Source organism: Cololabis saira, chromosome 13 (genome assembly GCF_033807715.1).
Source record: "Cololabis saira isolate AMF1-May2022 chromosome 13, fColSai1.1, whole genome shotgun sequence".
Taxonomy (NCBI): Eukaryota; Metazoa; Chordata; class Actinopteri; order Beloniformes; family Belonidae; genus Cololabis; species Cololabis saira.
The window spans coordinates 15,990,907-16,010,132 of NC_084599.1; the positions used below are offsets into that span (position 1 = coordinate 15,990,907).

General features: G+C 41.2%; 3 protein-coding genes across 3 annotated transcripts in view; 1 reads left to right on the plus strand and 2 right to left on the minus strand.

Moving 5' to 3' along the window:
* LOC133458263 (uncharacterized) lies at positions 1–14,248 on the minus strand. Its single transcript, XM_061737974.1, has 5 exons — positions 14,199–14,248; positions 13,629–14,063; positions 10,105–10,274; positions 9,525–9,858; positions 1–9,429 (listed from the first exon to the last, which is right to left on the minus strand). Exons 2-5 carry the CDS (start codon positions 14,050–14,052, stop codon positions 962–964), a joined length of 9,396 nt encoding a protein of 3,131 aa, XP_061593958.1. The 5' UTR covers positions 14,053–14,063; positions 14,199–14,248; the 3' UTR covers positions 1–961.
* The window catches only part of spata18 (spermatogenesis associated 18), a 22,053-nt gene continuing 11,390 nt past the window's right edge, over positions 8,564–19,226 (plus strand). Inside the window, exon 1 of the mRNA XM_061737978.1 lies at positions 8,564–9,125. The gene's annotated coding sequence lies outside the window, so the exon portion shown is untranslated. The remainder of the gene's footprint in view (positions 9,126–19,226) is intronic.
* The window catches only part of sgcb (sarcoglycan, beta (dystrophin-associated glycoprotein)), a 6,513-nt gene continuing 1,819 nt past the window's right edge, over positions 14,533–19,226 (minus strand). Inside the window, exons 3-6 of the mRNA XM_061737973.1 lie at positions 18,855–19,040; positions 18,567–18,758; positions 16,238–16,369; positions 14,533–16,142 (exon numbers count right to left, since the gene is read on the minus strand). Coding sequence (XP_061593957.1) covers positions 15,942–16,142; positions 16,238–16,369; positions 18,567–18,758; positions 18,855–19,040 — 711 coding nt within the window. The 3' untranslated portion in view covers positions 14,533–15,941. The remainder of the gene's footprint in view (positions 16,143–16,237; positions 16,370–18,566; positions 18,759–18,854; positions 19,041–19,226) is intronic.

The following is a 19,226-nucleotide window of genomic DNA, read 5'->3' on the forward strand; positions in this document are numbered from 1 at the left end:
TATGTGGAGTAATCATTTTATTAATTTAAAGTGCACACAAACTCTGTTTTGCAACTCTTGCAGTCATAATTTCTGTGAAAATAAACAGATGATACACATTAATAACAGTTGAGAAGCTTATCCACATGAGCCTTTGTTAAAGTCCACTCTAGCTGAAAAAGCCCATGACAACTTCTGTCATTGTGATACAGCATATATTTGCATAAACTACAAAATTTCAGTATTTATTTGATTGCTGACCAAAAGCTGTTTTGACATCAATGATTTAGTATTCACGCATGAAAATGCAGGAGGTTGAACAGCCTTGTCCCAACTGTATATACATATGTAAATTATCTAAATGTCTGTCTGTTTTCACTATAACCTATGTCTATATACATAAATAAAATGGTTTATTAACTTAGTGAGTAGTGTGTCCTTTAAAGAAAATGTTGCATCTTATGATCACTGTTTGCATTTTTACAAATGGGCAGTCTGTATTATAACATTAGGACTTTTCATTCATTCTAATCAAGTATTTTAACAAGAGTATGACGTTTTGTTACCAGTAAGTGTTTTCATGATAAACAAGTTTACTGGAAGATGAATAAAATTAGTGATTTACAGAAATAAGACAAATATCAACAATAACTGTGCTCTACAATAGTTCCTCACAACCATTCGTTTACATTTAATTTTAAAATTAAGTACAAAATAAGAACTCTCAATATTAACTTTCTACAGGTCAATTCACCCATCACACTCATTTGCTTTTATTTAATTTTTTCAATTGGTGAGTGATGAAACAAAAATAGACTACCAGTTGTTCTGATTTAAGCAAACATGAGTCACATCCTTCTGGGACGTTGCTCTTACTGGTGGGACTGGTTCCTTCCCCATCCTTGCTTTTTAGTAATCTTGAGGAGATCACTCTGCCGTTTTAATAACCTGGTAGTGGTGTTGCCTGAATGGGACGTGGAGCCTATTGTGGTGGCTTGGGATGTCCAAAATTATGCTTCCTGTATTGAGGAATTCCGTACAATAAATTTAAAATTTTTTTCTCATTTGCTGAAGCAGAGTCAAGATTGGGGTTTGGTAACTGCTGTTCAGACAGGACTTCGGTGTCTGCTGTATAACTGCTGTCATCTACTTGGGTACCGCCTTGTGGATGTTGGTCATCAAATAGAGGAGCTGCATCTTTATCCAAGTCACTGTCCCACTTTCTCATCTCCAGTGACTTGTCTTTCAGGGCACTGAGGCCCCTCCTTTCACTCTTGTCCTCAGATACAACTGTAGATGTCTCAAATGTTCTGCCAGGTGAGCTTCCAAGCTTGTCATAAATATCACTGGTTGAAGGAGTAACACTCTTGGAAGTAAGTGATGAGTATTTATGCAGCAGTGTCGCTGATTTCTCGTGGTCTTGCATTATTTCAAAACTCACACTGCTGGAGGAGTCGCGCGAGGCAGATCTTGGTTCTGCAGATGGAGCCTGCTGCAAAGATGTTAACACATTCACACTTGTTGCTTTGGAGATTGGGAGATCGGGCAGATGATGACCAACATCAGTCTGCTTTATCTCATGACGCTGCTTGATCCCCCTCCTCACTATGGTGTCAAAACTAATACTTGGAAGAGATGCATCTCTGTCTCCTACACCTTCCTGTGTCCTGTCCACCGTTTTACTCCTGTCACTTGGAGTGAAAGAGTAACTAGGTATCGATGAGGTTTTGATAATGGAGCGCTTATAAAGGATTGGAGAGTCATCCGCGACTTCTAAAACATTTGTTGTTAGTGTGCTTTGTTTTGCTTGGTATCCTGTAAGACTATTTTCATTCTCGCTGTCACAAGATGAGGAGCTGCTTGGTTCTGGTGATGGTGCCTTGAAATTGAGACGCTGTTTAATGCGTGGGACTCCAAGACTCAGGTCTAGAACATATTGGTCTATCCTCTTATCCTCGCTGATGCTGCGAGAGGAGGAATAGAGAGGTTGCTGTGATGGCTTTGAGGGAGCCTTTTCACTAAAGTCCGGATACTTTGTGATTTGTGAATCACCAAAATCAACCAACACGGTCTCTGACTTTGACTCATTTTTACTTGTAAGGAGGCTGTAGTTTTCTGCTTCTTTCTGTGTAAATTCTGCTGAGGTGTCGGACTTATCATTAGGATTCTTGATAGTGGCAAAAACATTTACTGGGTTGTTTTCCAGGACTGGAGAATAGTCTGTATGGATGATTTCTTGCATCCCAGCAACCCTTCTCTTTAGCCTTATTCTCCCAGGTCTACTTTCAGTGCTGAGAGAATGCAAAGAGTCAGTCGAAGGTGGCTGTGACACATTGGGTTGTTCATTAGTATGTGATGTAATTTCCAGGCGCTGTCGGAAGCGGGAGATGCCTAGATTCATTGTGGCCCACCGTGACTGAAGCTCTGGGTTTATCTCTGTTGTGTAAACGGTATCATCTGTAAGTTTGTTCTCCGATTCATCTGAAATAGTTCCATATTTTTCTAATTTGATGTTTGGGTCTTTCTTTGGATTATGAGAAACACTTATCATTGGAGCTCTTGGAGACCTTATGAACTTCTTTTCTGAAGTAGTCGATATTCCCATCCCTGCTTTTTCTTTGTGGCCTCTATTCTCACCTTCACTTTCACTTCTGGAAGAGTGTGATTCAGACTGATGTGAATCCAAAGGCAGTTTGCTCAATTGCATATCTGGTTGCTGTGAGGGAACTTTGATATCTAGGCGGTTTTTAATATGGGGTATCTTCCCTCTTTGGATTCCCTTCATCGTCTCAGTGATGTCTGTTGTCCCACTATCACTTTCATCACTGCTGGAGGATGACTTAAGAGAATGTGATTGTGCCTTTATGTCCAAACGTCTTTTGATATGTATGTTGCTGCTTAAGCCCAGTTCGGGGCTTGGATTTGGATCTGGTTCAGAGGTGAGATGGTGCTTGCTGTAGTCTTTTAGACCTTCCTCTTGGTAATCTGAACTGCTCGATGAATACCTGTGCGTAGAATTGTACACTTTTGCAGTTTTTTCTTTTAGTCTATAGCTTGTATTCCCAACACTGAATGCTGAATCCCAGGATGGTGTTGATGTTTTGATGTCCAACCGTCTCTTTATTTTAGTAATATTTCCAAGATTCACGGCAGGCCACTGGTTTACTGTCGCATTAATGTTGTTTGTTTGTCCGATATCCAACTTTCCTGGCTGTTGACCAGCTATGTGGTTTGTTGTGTCAATTTTACCATCAGTACTTGCAGATGAATCAGGATCTGGTGAGGGGGCTTTGATATCTAGGCGTCTCTTGAATCCTTTTGTCTGCCAAAGATCAACAGCGGGCCACTGACTTTTTGGATCACGACTTACTGCTTGAGTTCCCTGAACTGGAACTCGTGACACGTGTAACTCCTTTTGTTCCTGTTTCTCGATGTAACCTTTTGTTTCATCCTCACTGTCAGTACTTGCAGATGAATCAGCTGTTGGTGAGGGGGCTTTGATATCTAGGCGTCTCTTGATGTGAGGAATTTGCTGAAGATTGACAATGGGCCATCTTCCATCTGGATCATATCGTTCTCTTTTAGATTCTTGAAAAGGGAGCCGTCCAATATCCAACTTTCCTGGCCGTTGACCACCTATGTGGCTTGTCGTTTCATATTCACCATCACTACTTGCAGATGAATCAGAAGTTGGTGAGGGGGCTTTGATATCTAGGCGTCTTTTGATTCCCATTGTTTGCCGAAGATCAACAGTGGGCCAATGGCTTTCTGGATCACGACTTACTGCCTGAGTTCCCTGAACTGGAACTCGTGACACGTGTAACTCCTTTTGTTCCTGTTTCTTGATGTAACCATTTGTTTCATCCTCACTGTCAGTACTGGACAATGAATCAGAAGTTGGTGAAGGTGCTTTGATATCTAGACGCCTCTTGATGTGAGGGATGTGCTGAAGATTGACAACGGGCCATCTTCCATCTGGATCATATCGTTCTCTTTTAGATTCTTGAAAAGGGAGCCGTCCGATATCCAACTTTCCTGGCCGTTGACCACCTATGTGGCTTATCGTTTCATATTCACCATCACTACCTGCAGATGAATCAGAAGTTGGTGAGGGTGCTTTGATATCAAGACGTCTTTTGATTCCCATTGTTTGCCGAAGATCAACAGTGGGCCACTGGCTTTCTGGATCACGACTTACTGCCTGAGTTCCCTGAACTGGAACTCGTGACACGTGTAACTCCTTTTGTTCCTGTTTCTTGATGTAACCTTTTGTTTCATCCTCACTGTCAGTACTTGCAGATGAATCAGCTGTTGGTGAGGGGGCTTTGATATCTAGGCGTCTCTTGATGTGAGGGATGTGCTGAAGATTGACAACGGGCCATCTTCCATCTGGATCATATCGTTCTCTTTTAGATTCTTGAAAAGGGAGCCGTCCGATATCCAACTTTCCTGGCCGTTGACCACCTATGTGGCTTATCGTTTCATATTCACCATCACTACCTGCAGATGAATCAGAAGTTGGTGAGGGTGCTTTGATATCTAGACGTCTTTTGATTCCCATTGTTTGCCGAAGATCAACAGTGGGCCACTGGCTTTCTGGATCACGACTTACTGCCTGAGTTCCCTGAACTGGAACTCGTGACACGTGTAACTCCTTTTGTTCCTGTTTCTTGATGTAACCTTTTGTTTCATCCTCACTGTCAGTACTTGCAGATGAATCAGCTGTTGGTGAGGGGGCTTTGATATCTAGGCGTCTCTTGATGTGAGGGATGTGCTGAAGATTGACAACGGGCCATCTTCCATCTGGATCATATCGTTCTCTTTTAGATTCTTGAAAAGGGAGCCGTCCGATATCCAACTTTCCTGGCCGTTGACCACCTATGTAGCTTGTCGTTTCATATTCACCATCACTACCTGCAGATGAATCAGAAGTTGGTGAGGGGGCCTTGATATCTAGGCGTCTTTTGATTCCAATTGTTTGCCGAAGATCAACAGTGGGCCAATGGCTTTCTGGATCACGACTTACTGCCTGAGTTCCCTGAACTGGAACTCGTGACACGTGTAACTCCTTTTGTTCCTGTTTCTTGATGTAACCATTTGTTTCATCCTCACTGTCAGTACTGGACAATGAATCAGAAGTTGGTGAAGGTGCTTTGATATCTAGACGCCTCTTGATGTGAGGGATGTGCTGAAGATTGACAATGGGCCATCTTCCATCTGGATCATATCGTTCTCTTTTAGATTCTTGAAAAGGGAGCCGTCCGATATCCAACTTTCCTGGCCGTTGACCACCTATGTAGCTTGTCGTTTCATATTCACCATCACTACCTGCAGATGAATCAGAAGTTGGTGAGGGGGCCTTGATATCTAGGCGTCTTTTGATTCCAATTGTTTGCCGAAGATCAACAGCGGGCCACTGGCTTTCTGGATCACGACTTACTGCCTGAGTTCCCTGAACTGGAACTCGTGACACGTGTAACTCCTTTTGTTCCTGTTTCTTGATGTAACCTTTTGTTTCATCCTCACTGTCAGTACTTGCAGATGAATCAGCTGTTGGTGAGGGGGCTTTGATATCTAGGCGTCTCTTGATGTGAGGGATGTGCTGAAGATTGACAACGGGCCATCTTCCATCTGGATCATATCGTTCTCTTTTAGATTCTTGAAAAGGGAGCCGTCCGATATCCAACTTTCCTGGCCGTTGACCACCTATGTAGCTTGTCGTTTCATATTCACCATCACTACCTGCAGATGAATCAGAAGTTGGTGAGGGGGCCTTGATATCTAGCCGTCTTTTGATTCCAATTGTTTGCCGAAGATCAACAGCGGGCCACTGACTTTTTGGATCACGACTTACTGCCTGAGTTCCCTGAACTGGAACTCGTGACACGTGTAACTCCTTTTGTTCCTGTTTCTTGATGTAACCTTTTGTTTCATCCTCACTGTCAGTACTTGCAGATGAATCGGCTGTTGGTGAGGGGGCTTTGATATCTAGGCGTCTCTTGATGTGAGGGATGTGCTGAAGATTGACAACGGGCCATCTTCCATCTGGATCATATCGTTCTCTTTTAGATTCTTGAAAAGGGAGCCGTCCGATATCCAACTTTCCTGGCCGTTGACCACCTATGTGGCTTATCGTTTCATATTCACCATCACTACCTGCAGATGAATCAGAAGTTGGTAAGGGTGCTTTGATATCTAGGCGTCTTTTGATTCCCATTGTTTGCCGAAGATCAACAGTTGGCCACTGGCTTTCTGGATCACGACTTACTGCCTGAGTTCCCTGAACTGGAACTCGTGACACGTGTAACTCCTTTTGTTCCGGTTTCTTGATGTAACCTTTTGTTTCATCCTCACTGTCAGTACTTGCAGATGAATCAGCTGTTGGTGAGGGGGCTTTGATATCTAGGCGTCTCTTGATGTGAGGGATGTGCTGAAGATTGACAACGGGCCATCTTCCATCTGGATCATATCGTTCTCTTTTAGATTCTTGAAAAGGGAGCCGTCCGATATCCAACTTTCCTGGCCGTTGACCACCTATGTGGCTTATCGTTTCATATTCACCATCACTACCTGCAGATGAATCAGAAGTTGGTGAGGGTGCTTTGATATCTAGACGTCTTTTGATTCCCATTGTTTGCCGAAGATCAACAGTGGGCCACTGGCTTTCTGGATCACGACTTACTGCCTGAGTTCCCTGAACTGGAACTCGTGAAACGTGTAACTCCTTTTGTTCCCGTTTCTTGATGTAACCTTTTGTTTCATCCTCACTGTCAGTACTTGCAGATGAATCAGCTGTTGGTGAGGGGGCTTTGATATCTAGACGTCTCTTGATGTGAGGGATGTGCTGAAGATTGACAATGGGCCATCTTCCATCTGGATCATATCGTTCTCTTTTAGATTCTTGAAAAGGGAGCTGTCCGATATCCAACTTTCCTGGCCGTTGACCACCTATGTGGCTTATCGTTTCATATTCACCATCACTACCTGCAGATGAATCAGAAGTTGGTGAGGGGGCCTTGATATCTAGGCGTCTTTTGATGTGAGGAATTTGCTGACGATTGACAACGGGCCATCTTCCATCTGGATCATATCGTTCTCTTTTAGATTCTTGAACAGGGAGCCGTCCGATATCCAACCTTCCTGGCCGTTGACCACCTATGTGGCTTATCGTTTCATATTCACCATCACTACCTGCAGATGAATCAGAAGTTGGTAAGGGTGCTTTGATATCTAGGCGTCTTTTGATTCCCATTGTTTGCCGAAGATCAACAGTTGGCCACTGGCTTTCTGGATCACGACTTACTGCCTGAGTTCCCTGAACTGGAACTCGTGACACGTGTAACTCCTTTTGTTCCGGTTTCTTGATGTAACCTTTTGTTTCATCCTCACTGTCAGTACTGGATGATGAATCAGCAGTTGGTGAAGATGCTTTGATATCTAGGCGTCTCTTGATGTGAGGGATGTGCTGAAGATTGACAACAGGCCATCTTCCATCTGGATCATATCGTTCTCTTTTAGATTCTTGAAAAGGGAGCCGTCCGATATCCAACCTTCCTGGCCGTTGACCACCTATGTAGCTTATCGTTTCATATTCACCATCACTACCTGCAGATGAATCAGAAGTTGGTGAGGGGGCTTTGATATCTAGGCGTCTCTTGATATGAAAAGTCCTTTGCAGGTCGACAGGGGGCCACCTTCCATCTGAATCATGGCCTTTCATTGTAGACCCATGAAGTGGCTGTGTACCAGGCCTCCATTTGACTGTCTGGTCTGTTGTTTCGTTCTCGGTGTCACTACTGGAAGTTGAAGCAGATGTCTGTGGGGGAGCTTTTATGTCTAAACGTCTCTTGTTGCGTTTTGTATATGCAAGATCAACGGAAGGCCACTGTGTACTTGAATCAGGTCTTGATGATTGAGATTGTAGTAACTGGGTCCTTGTCGTTTGTGTATTTCTTTGGTTCTGCATGTGGTCCATTTCTTGATCTTCACTCTCATCACTAGATGTTTGGGATCTGACATTAAAGCGGTTAAGGATTTGGCTTTTTTTGCCTGTGTTATGTCTAACTTTGAGCTCCGTGATTTCTTCTTCACTGTCACTACCAGAAAAGGATGGATCTCTGACTTGATTAATTATCACTGTGGGTTTGACTGTATCTATATTCTCGTATTGCAATCTTTCAGACTGTTCAGTCTCCCCGTCAGAGTTCACAGTATATTGTGTGGGTTCATCATCACTGATATATGAGCTGGAACTGGAAACATCACCCCTTTTCTGCTTGTCCAAAGTGTGAGCTCCGATTTGTTTTGCATTATCAAAAGGACTAATCACACTGCTGGACCTTGGTGATATGCTTTGAGTGGAGTCACTGAATTCAAACAGTTCCTCATTATCTTGTGAAGTGTTAAGGCTTTTTGGATTTCTGTTATTTGTATGTGGCGACCAGTTTTCAAAAGGCTCTGAAGAAAATCCAGGAATTTCACTTTTACTCTCACTGGAAATGTGAGATAATAACACTATATTTCCAGCTGTAGAAAAATCTGATCTCTGTTGAACTGAGTCTTCTGCCAGCTGAGGAAGCTCGGTTATTGATTGGTCTCCCTTAGACATCTTGGTATCTTTTAATACTTTTTCAGTAGAAGAAGAATCTGAGCATGATGACAGACTTCTCTCCTCCATCTCAGTAGGGTCTGGGATGTTTTCAAACTCCATGTCTCTTCTGCGCCTTGTAGCACCATCACTTGAGTCACTGTCATCACTCTGCACATCTTCCGGATTGCTCTGTCGTAAGACATTTTCACTTCCTGAATCACCTGCAGAATGCTTGTCCTTCTTAGCCATGACTGGTTCATATTCATTCTCTGAATCACTTTTGATGCTGTCCCGTTCACCACTAGCTACAGTGTCATAATAATTTATATTCCTGTCTTCAATAATGTCTACAGTGCTAAATGTGACTCTCCTTTCCCTGTAATTTATTGTGTCCTCTGGTTCCTCAGCACTGGAGAAGGCCTCATTGTCATATTGTCTTTGTTCAACCGAAGAGACGGAGTTGGTTGTAGATGAGGTTTTCTTCTTGGTGACCCTTTTCCAAAGCCCATCAAAACAAGGTCGTGCCAGGACTCCGAGGATAAAAGCTATCAGAAAGGTAAAGATTACGGACAGAGAGACAGCTAGAGCCAAGTCAGATGAAGTGGCTCTTTGGTTTTTCTCTTCAGCCAACCTGTCTGGGGAATCTTGTGAAGTTATTTGTCGCCGGGTTCTTGGCAAACTTCTTCCATTTCTTGCACTTTTTAGTTTACTGATTTGGAGGTTAAAAATAGACACAATGTGTTGTTTTCCAGACACACACACATACAGTCCTGTGTTTCTCTCTGAGATGTCACTGATGAGGAGATCGGTGTTGGGCTGGCTCTCAGATGCTTGACCACCGGACGTCCACCATAGTGAATCTACACACACAAAAAAGATTATTATTGTTGGACAAATTGATACTGTTAAATATGTCATGCTTTAAACACTTTTGCATTAATGTTGAGGTTTATACCTTCTGCGGAGCAAGATAACAGTATCTCAGAGCCGCTGTAGACAGTCACATCTTGATGGAGAGCTACGCTCTTTTCAGCACTTAAACACTTCAGGTCTTCTTCCTCCAGCTGCAGAAGGTCTCTGCCAGAGAGGATGGAGGGTGAAGCACACACCATGCTCCAGGCCTGCAGGCCTCTGCTGTGGTCATAGGCCATCCGCCTTCTTAAACTGCGCATGTTGCAGTCACACTTCCACCTGTTTCCATTCAGCCTTAAATCTGTTCCGATGCTGCGCAGGGTGAGGTACGCTGAAGGATGGAGGCTGGTCAGCATGTTGAAACTCAGATCAAGGACCTTTCACAGGAACACAAAATTAACATGTAGCTAATACAGTATATATCTTTTTATGTCATTGGATTTCCAAAACAGCTGAAAAAATTTGAAATTACTTTTTAAAAAAATATGCACGAGTAAATAATAATATCTACACTGAAAACCTTCCATTTGTTTTAAAAAAATAGGGTATTGAGATTCAATAAATAAAAAAAAAAAAACATTTATTTCAGCCACAGACTCCTTGGCATCAAAAGCCAGTCTTACCCTGAGCTGGACTAAATCCTGGAGCATCTGTGGATGGAGATGTGTGATGAGGTTTTGTTTTAAGTGTAGCTCTTTCAGCTGTCGAAGGTGACTGAGTTCTTGCGGTTGTAGAGTGGAGATCTTGTTGAAAGAGAGCTGAAGGATCTGCAAGGACTCGACTCCATCCAGCCCTCAATTACAGAAAATTATAGTTAGAATGTGAACTCACATACAGGAAATGAAGTATTTACTATGTGAAGAAAGGTTTTCAGTGATAATCACATTATGGTCTGTTTCCTGCCCCATACTGCTGAACATTTTTCAAACTGCTTGTTTATCTACTATTACCCATTGTTTGCAGGGTTTTCTTTAATTGTATTATAATTAAACTGCACTTCTACTGCCTAAATGAACAGTTTACAGTGACAAAGCCAATGTGCAGCTCATCCCTTGAATATCAACTTTGACAAGTGGGTCTTAGTATCAGGAAAATACAACCTCAGACAAACATCAATGTACTGTATATTGTTTTTTTTATTACCATGTCATTTTTAATAAAAAAATGAAACAGAGAAAAAATAGAAAAAAAAAAAACTAAGCCAAAGATGTGTCTAAGTACCGCATTACTGTTTTCTTAGAATTTAAGAGGGTACGTTGCAACCAGGTGATAATAATCATTAGCCCTTGACATTTTGAATCTAGAGCTCAGTGTTCTACTGCAAGGATGATTATTCACAAGGGGAACGCATTCAAGACAGTTTGCCTGTCATCCTCAGAATGGATGTCCAAACAAGCGCTCCTCTGACTTTAGATAATGTCATGTTCTGAGAAATGATCTCCCACCTTAGAAGCCCTACTGATCATCTTACATGTTGAAGGGACTTTAAGTGGATAAGTTGTTTTAAGCCTCAGACAAGACTCATAAAATGTAATTCCATTTAAGTGGTAGTGGAGATAGCATCACATCTTCGTATCAGTCATGACAGCTGTTCATGGCTTCCGGTTCTAACACTTGCCTACTTTGTCATAATTATTTAAGTATTGGAAGCAGGCTGTGCACTCCCCTCCTTTTGCATTGATCCACCATTTCTGTGACATTCGTTAGCTGACTTATATGGATTTATAACAAGGGGGTCGCAACCAGGAGATGCCTCTACAAATAGCCCTTTTATACGCCTTCTATGCACTCACAAAGTAAAAAGTTACTCTGGTTTGTCTGTACACACCCTTTCCACACTATCCAGGTGGAGTGACATTTTCAAGTCTTGTCAGAGGCTTAAAACAGCTATTTATTTTGATGCAGGTGGATTTCTCAAAGTGGTATCATTACTCACTAGACATTATGTTATAACTCTAAACTGCTTCCATTCAAACTGTTTTGGTACTTAACAAAATTTAAACTAATTGCTATTTAACAATAGAACCAGGGTTGTTGGGAAATCAGAACAATCCTTTAAAGACCATTACAGCACAATAACAAGAAAAGTAAATAGACAAAATAGTTTCAAGGAACTGCTTGAAGAAAGCTTCTTCTGCCAAAAAATCGGTCTGTAAACCTGCAACTGCATAAACTACAAAAGTTCTGCAACAACGTCTCATACGAGTACCAGTTCTAAATCGCTTCTCCCGACTCGGGATGACCACGCTCCCTTTTGGGTGACAACAGATGCTTTAAAACTACAGACGGCAAGTTGGAAACACAAGCAGGGTCATGTCTAAAAGCTTCTGCATAGCTTTTTCCTAATCAAATAATCAATAAATAGAAAAATAAATCCTAGTTTGTGCGATTGTGCTGGGAGGACAGCAAAAGTACAGATGTGTAATTTAAGACAAGCTGTAACATATTTGGTTGCAGTAATGTCTTCATCACGGGTATGCCTGGTGATTTAATAGGGTATGGGTGTTGCTATGTGACACCTCTGGGCACTTGGGGCTATCGTCTCTACTTTGACAAAGGCAGACTGACGGGACATTCCTCCATCACAATAAATGAAAACTTTCCTCTACAACGCTGGTGTTTATGACTCAGCGAGTCCTTATATAACTGTTTATCTGACATGCCTTATGACTTGAGCACCAGAACGCTTCAAAGCAGTTATGTAGTTTTGTTTAACACTCTTGTATAGTAGCAAACACCTCAAAAATGCATAGCATATATTTCCCCAGAAGGACAGAGGACAGCAAAGGCAAAAACAAGTACTCAGATGTATTATTGCGAAAAAGAAAAGAAAAAAAAAGGCTTTGGATGTGTATATATGCCTAACACTAAGACCCTCTAACATCAGATGGTTTTTTTGTTTTAAAACGCATGCACGCACATGCACACATGCACGTATACTCACACACACATGTAAAACAAAGATTAAAAGACAGGGTATTAACTTTTGCACATGACAATATTTGTGTATAGTATGAGACAGGTCTTCTGTAAATGACCGAGTGCATGAGCTTCTACAAGAAGCATAATGAATACTTTTACTTTCATCAAGCAGAGGGAGTTGTGTAAAACTCATTGATGAAAGGAAAACATTTTACAATTTGTACATTACACCTTCCCCCGGGCCATTGGAATGTCAATAAAAACTGACTGTAGCAGGGAGTGTCATGAATTGGATACGTAACTTCTGCATGGGGCAAAGTGCCAAAGATAAAGGTTATAAGCGTAAGCATTTTTTTTTTTTGTATAAGAAAATGACATAAAATGTGAACAGCCTCCAGATTTACTCCGCCAAAGTAGATCTCAGGCTAATGTTTTAGACAAACTTGGATTAATATTATGGCTTATTTATAACAATTAATAACAAACAAATCATTAATGTGTACCTGGAGGACAAAACATCTAATAAGATCATTTCCAAGACCCTGTATATGTTAAACTAAATATTTTGCTTCAATTTGTCTTTGCTGTGAAAGATTTTGGACCATGCTCTGACTATTTCGGTACAGATGTTTCAGTTTCATACAGTATAGTCAGTTTGACCTGCTAATACACCACAACATGCTTAATTAATGTTTACCCAGATTATAACACATTCAATCAATATATTTCTCATTCAGTTTCGTTTTACAATTTATAAGATGTTGTGCAATGAATAAATTCCTTGCCAAAAATAACTGAAGTGTTTTTACACACAGGAGTTGATATTGTTATCTCTGTTCATGGCTAAAGTCTATGATTTGTTGATCATTTATGTGGCTGTTCACATCTTCAGATATGTATCTAACACACAGTCTGGATGTCGGCAGCAGTGATGGAACGTAAACACATTTACCCCAGTACTAAACACTTTACTTGAGTACTTCCATGATACTTTATTTTATGCCCAGACCCCATACCAGCAAATGGTTATAATACTATAAATAATAAAAAATGTTCATTTCTTTTTCAATTTTCCTCAAGAGACATGCAGTGATATTGCTGTGATCATGATTTAATGGAAGCAAGAGTTTATCTATCTTTCCAGTTGCTGAGTGGGATCTATTGTTATTCACGTGTTTTGACGGTGTTTGACATATGGGTATACACGGCTACATTACTGACTCACCCTCTGGGAGCTGCTCGAGCAGATTCCTCTCGACAGATAACAGCTGAAGGGCGGGGGCCCACGTTAGGCACCCTCGCCTACTCCTAGTCCTCAAGCGTTGTCTGAAATATCGACCTTTGAGGTTTCCCTCCACGCAGAGAGACAAGTGTGTGATGCTGTTGTTCCCCAGCCATACGCTCCTGAGGTTATACTGTGGCCGGCGGAGTGTTGCGGAGCCCAGAAGATTATTAGACAAGTCCAGCTCAGCAAAAGAGTCCTGGCTGAGCTGTGGCACTGAAGAGAGGCTGGATGAGGAGCAGTTCAGCAGCTGAGCTCTCTGACAGGTGCAGGGCTGCGGACAGGCTGGCGAGGAAGAGGAGCCGCGCAGACCAAAGAACACCAGGAGAAGCGCAGCCGCCAGAAACGGTGGCTGGGATTTCGCCATCACAAGCCGCCCTTATAACACACATATAAAGTGAATAACAGTTAACAGATTACAACTGGGATGCTCTAAACAACATCCGCACCATTAAACCCATTCTTGAAAGATCAAAATTGGACAGTAAATACTGACAGATTAAAGTTACTCACCTGTGTAAATGCTCCTCCACGAACTGTCAGGAAGGCTTGTGACTCTTTCACACCCAGACCATGTTCTGAGCAAAGTCTGAAGTATTTCGCTGCGTCTAGCTTAACAAGCACCTGCCCCAAAATACGATCCTATGATTCATTCAATCATTTACACGTCCGGTTAATGTCTTACAGGGATTGTTTTCCTGTTGGAATATGACAGATAAGTCATCTTGAAGCTATTTGAATAAGAGCGCCACGCCCCAACTCCACATTGTATCAGATGATAAAAGTGCAGTACACTTATATGATATTTTTTAAATGATCATGAGACACCTGAAGCAATGATAAAAAGTTTCACGTGGCAACACATTTCTTTATTGAAACAAACAAACCAAAGAAATGCTGGACGAATTTTAAAATCACTGCTTTACAACAGACAAGATGATCCAAAGAAAAGTCAAACCTCATGTTATATTGCACAAAATTTCAAGCAGTTTGGAGGATTTAGCTGAAGTTAGTGAAGATGTCAAACCTCTGAGCATTTGAAGAGATTTACATGTATCTGTAGTGTTGTTTTACAATTAAACAATGTTTACAATCCCTTTAAAATCCATTGGCACATGCACAATATGCAGCCCGAGATGTGCAGAAAAAGACCTAGGGTACAACAAATAGTTAAAGATATTAATTCCAACTCATTTTCCAAAACACTTTTACCTTAACCTGTTGGATGATAGTGTGATGAGAAAGCAAGATAGCAGAAGTCATAAAGACGATTGTTTGGAGTGAAACTGTGACTAAATTTACAGTACGTTGTTCTTTAGGCCTGCAGGAGTAAAACCGCAGCCAGAAACACATCTTCTACAAAGGATAGTAATTAGTCTGCTTCACTATATGTAAGAGATAGAAATAAGACTGCTGCTCTGGGCTGCTCACACTCACGCGCCTGTCATCATGTTTATTTTTTTGGTTACTGGACGACAACAATCAAGCATCACATTGATTGCTGTACCTAAAAGGAATTTACTTTCATAAAATCTGCTCCAGACGTTCCTATGCCAACGGAGATGATAAAGGTGGCATTGGATCGCTCATCCTTTCACTTCCCTTTCATTTCACGTGCTTAGAAACCATCCTGAGCATAACAGACTATTCAGCTGGACCCCAAGTCAAATTTACAATAGTGCATGGCCTACAAAACTATTTTTAAATTACTGATCATCCAAAATTTTGCACATTAGTATTATGAACATCATAATTATGTAGCATCAAAAACACGTCAGTTAATTCGACAGAGAAAAATAAACAGCTGCCCTAAAAGTCAATGGTAAATAAAATCTTGTACAAGCCCCCTAGAGAGTTTGCATAGTGACAGTGGACAAAAAGGCAAAACATAAACGTTGCAGCTTCTGAAGGCTAAAAACAAATTGTGTAAACCACTGCATCATTCTTTAGATTACAGGAAACGTCCACTGACAAAATGTTGATACAAATCTGCAGAAAGACCAAAGTAATTCAGTACTTAGACTTTACATCTTTAAGCAAGTGACAATAATCTAGAGCACAATCTGGTTTGGCACTCAGACACCTCCCCTGAACTTGTCAGGTGAGGTGTCACATGGACAGTATGTCCAAGACATAAAGAATGACCGAAGCTTTGAATTTTAACTGCACCCATTAAGCTGTACAGAAATGTAGAAGTGGTTTGTCTGATGCCAGTGGTGAGAGAGTGCAGGGGGGAGTTGTGTCGGCGGATCGGGGCTAGTGGATCCTTCTACATGGGTTTTCTGAGGTTTGGCAGCCCATGTTGGTAAATTTCACCAGCACACGAAACAGAGTCCCATCTTCACACATGCAGAGCTTGTACCTCTCCAGACCGTCGTTGAAGTACACGTTTCCTGCAGAGTTAGGGATGCGCGTAGCGTTGAACATGACCGATCCATTGAGAACAATGCTATTCTCCTGCAGAGAGAAAAGCTCGTAACTCATCTATCATCCATCAGCTTTACATACGTACATATGATGCTACATGTCGGACGACGTGCTCCCATACTTACAGCCCTGAGCTCAATGTTTCCGCCCATTTTAAACTCTACAGTCCGGCCCATGATGTTCACCCCCTCATTACCACGAATGATGGCTTCGCTGTCCCCCTTAATGTTGAGGTCAGATGATGCACTACTGGTTATCTAAAAGAAAATCAGACAAAATATTTAATTAGCCAAATTTTAAAAGAGCATACATTGCAGCTCTGAAAGATATGAAGAAACAAATAAAAATAACTATTTAAAAAAGGAATACAAAAAGAGGTAAATGTTTGGGAATCAAACAAATAGGAGCTCATTGTGCATATAAATAACAAACACATCGCTGCACATCCTCTTCACCACACAGTGATTCAACAACACGGCTCTTTAAAGAGACTAAATTAATGACAATTACTGTAACACATCATTTTCCTTTGGGGATAAATAAAGTACATTTGTACTGAACTGAACTGAACTGAATTGTGCCTTGTTATGAAGAAATGAGAGCAAATTTTCAGAGTCTAGGTGTTTTCATTATTAAATAGGCAAAAGAGATTTTTTCCCCATAATCCAGCTTTCTGTCTGGGAGGAACCACTTTTGGCAATTACAATTTGAACATTCTGTAAACTATACATTAGCGATTAACTTTTTAATTTAAATCCATATTTCGCAGTTCTTCTCTGATGAAAGCTATACCTGTACTTTTCTTCAACTTTGTCTGAAAATAATATCTCTTATCTCTCTTTCTTCCTGTTCTTTTTAGCTTTTCCTTTTAGGGTTCGGCACAGCGGATGATCTGTATCCATCTTAACCAGTCCTCTGCATCTTCCTAGTAATCTCCTCCTTGATCTTCCATGTTTATCTCCTGCCTGGCAGCTCCATCCCCAGCATCATATATCAATCACTAACCCGCCTCTACATTGTTTTAACCAGTGTTTTTCAACACTGGCCTCAGTGTCCTGGGTGTTTTACATGTTGCTTTCCTCTTAAAACACCTGGCTCAAATTAGTGACCCACACGACAGACTTTTGAATCAGCTGACTTGGAGCAGAGCAACCTTCAAGACATGCAGGACAGCGAGCCCAAACCATCTTAATCTTGCCTCTCTTACTTTGTCTTCAAGGAGTTTAACTCTCACTGTTGCTCTGATGTGCTTGTTCTTAATCTTAACCATCTTTGTCACACCCAGAGGAAATCTTAACATCTTCAGCTCTAGTTCCTGTCTCTTGGTCAGTGGAGTTGTCTCCAAGCTACAGAGAGGAGCTGGTCTCACTACTGTGTTGTTAAAGCTTTCCCTTTACTCTACATGCTGCTCTTTAATCACAGATACCTCCAAACACCCTTCTCCATCCCAGCCAACCTGCACTCTCTTCTTCACCTCTTTTCCATGCATGCTATTGTTCTGAACCGTTCAGCATTTAAACTCTAGCACCTTCTGCACCTCCCTCCACTCATTGCATCTTCATTGTTCTGCCTGAACTCCATTCATCTTTTCTATGACACATCTCCACCTCTCCAGGATTTCCATAGCCCCCCCTGTCATGCTGCCCTCATACAGGTCCTTTACCACTATAGCAGACTTTTCTTCCATTTCTGACCTCTTTATGAAACACCAAACGTTGTCCCTCAGAACTCTGTCATACACTTTCTGTAAATCTATAGACACAATACAACTCCTCCTGATCTTTACTGTACTTTTCATCAGCATTCTCAAGAAAACACTTCATCAGTGGGGCTTTCTTGTGGCATGAACACTACACTATTGCTCACACAGGGTAACTACTTTATCAACCTAGCTTCCACTACTGTTTCCCAATTCTTCTTTGCGTGGCCCATCAATTTGTACCTTGCTACACAACTTTTGCTCTAGAAAACTGGCAATAGTACACTTGTCCTCCATTCCTCTGGCATTCTTTCACTATCCAAGATCCTAGTTAAATATTCCACTCCCATCTCTTCTCGACACTTTCATACCTCCTTTCATGCCAAATCAATATGCTCTGCAAACTGATTAGGCATAGATTTGTGATGGGATGTCCTTTCCTGCCCATTTATCTCGGCTTTTTAACTGGTACTATGAGACTTACTGGCTGGTGACTCCCATACTGGCTGCGTTTTATAACCTTTATCTGTGCAGTATTTAAAAACTGAATTCCAACCTACGTCCAAGCTTTCTTTTCTTTAATCAGATGAGTGTTTATAATCTTCAATAACCAATTTATTTCTAAAAAATAATCTTTGTTTTATCACTATGTATTTTAGTGTATCAGCAGTACCTTGTACCAAGGCTGTTAAACACATGCATCATAGATGTTTTTTTTGTTACAGCCATGAGTCAGAGACAAAGATCATACACACCCTTTCTGTGGAGGCTTTTTTAACGCTGAGGACTTTGACACCTTTGGGCAGATGGAACTCATGGTTTTCATAGTCTGTACTGAAGAATGTGTTCTGCGTCCGAGGATCTGTGAAGGATATGCCAACGTCACTGACGATTGAAGTCTTGTCCTTTTCTACGCTCAGCTTCGTAGTGCCTTGCTGGAATACAACCTGCGAGGACACGCACAAAACAAAAGAGAGCAGCTCTAAATGTGTCCCGCAATGTACTGGTTCAGACTTCACTGTACTCCTCGATGCTTTTCTCACCGGGTTGTTGTTGCCAGTGATTACCAGGTCTTGATCCTTTCGACCACCGATAGTGCTCTTGTGCAGAGGGTGAACAACACCCATGTCTGCTTTCTGCTTGAAGCGCAGCAGGCCGCTCTCATGAAACTCCATACTGTCACAGCCATTCGGGCCGATTCGTATCACTGTCCAGATTACAAGTGTGATCTGAAGAAAGGTAGAGTTTTTGCAGATTGTAAAACACCACAAATCATATATATATATATATATATATATATATATATATATATATATATATATATATATATATATATATATATATATTTTTTTTTATTTTTTTATTTTTTTTTTTTTAATTTTTTTTACTTAATTTCAAAAGAAAGATTTGAACTC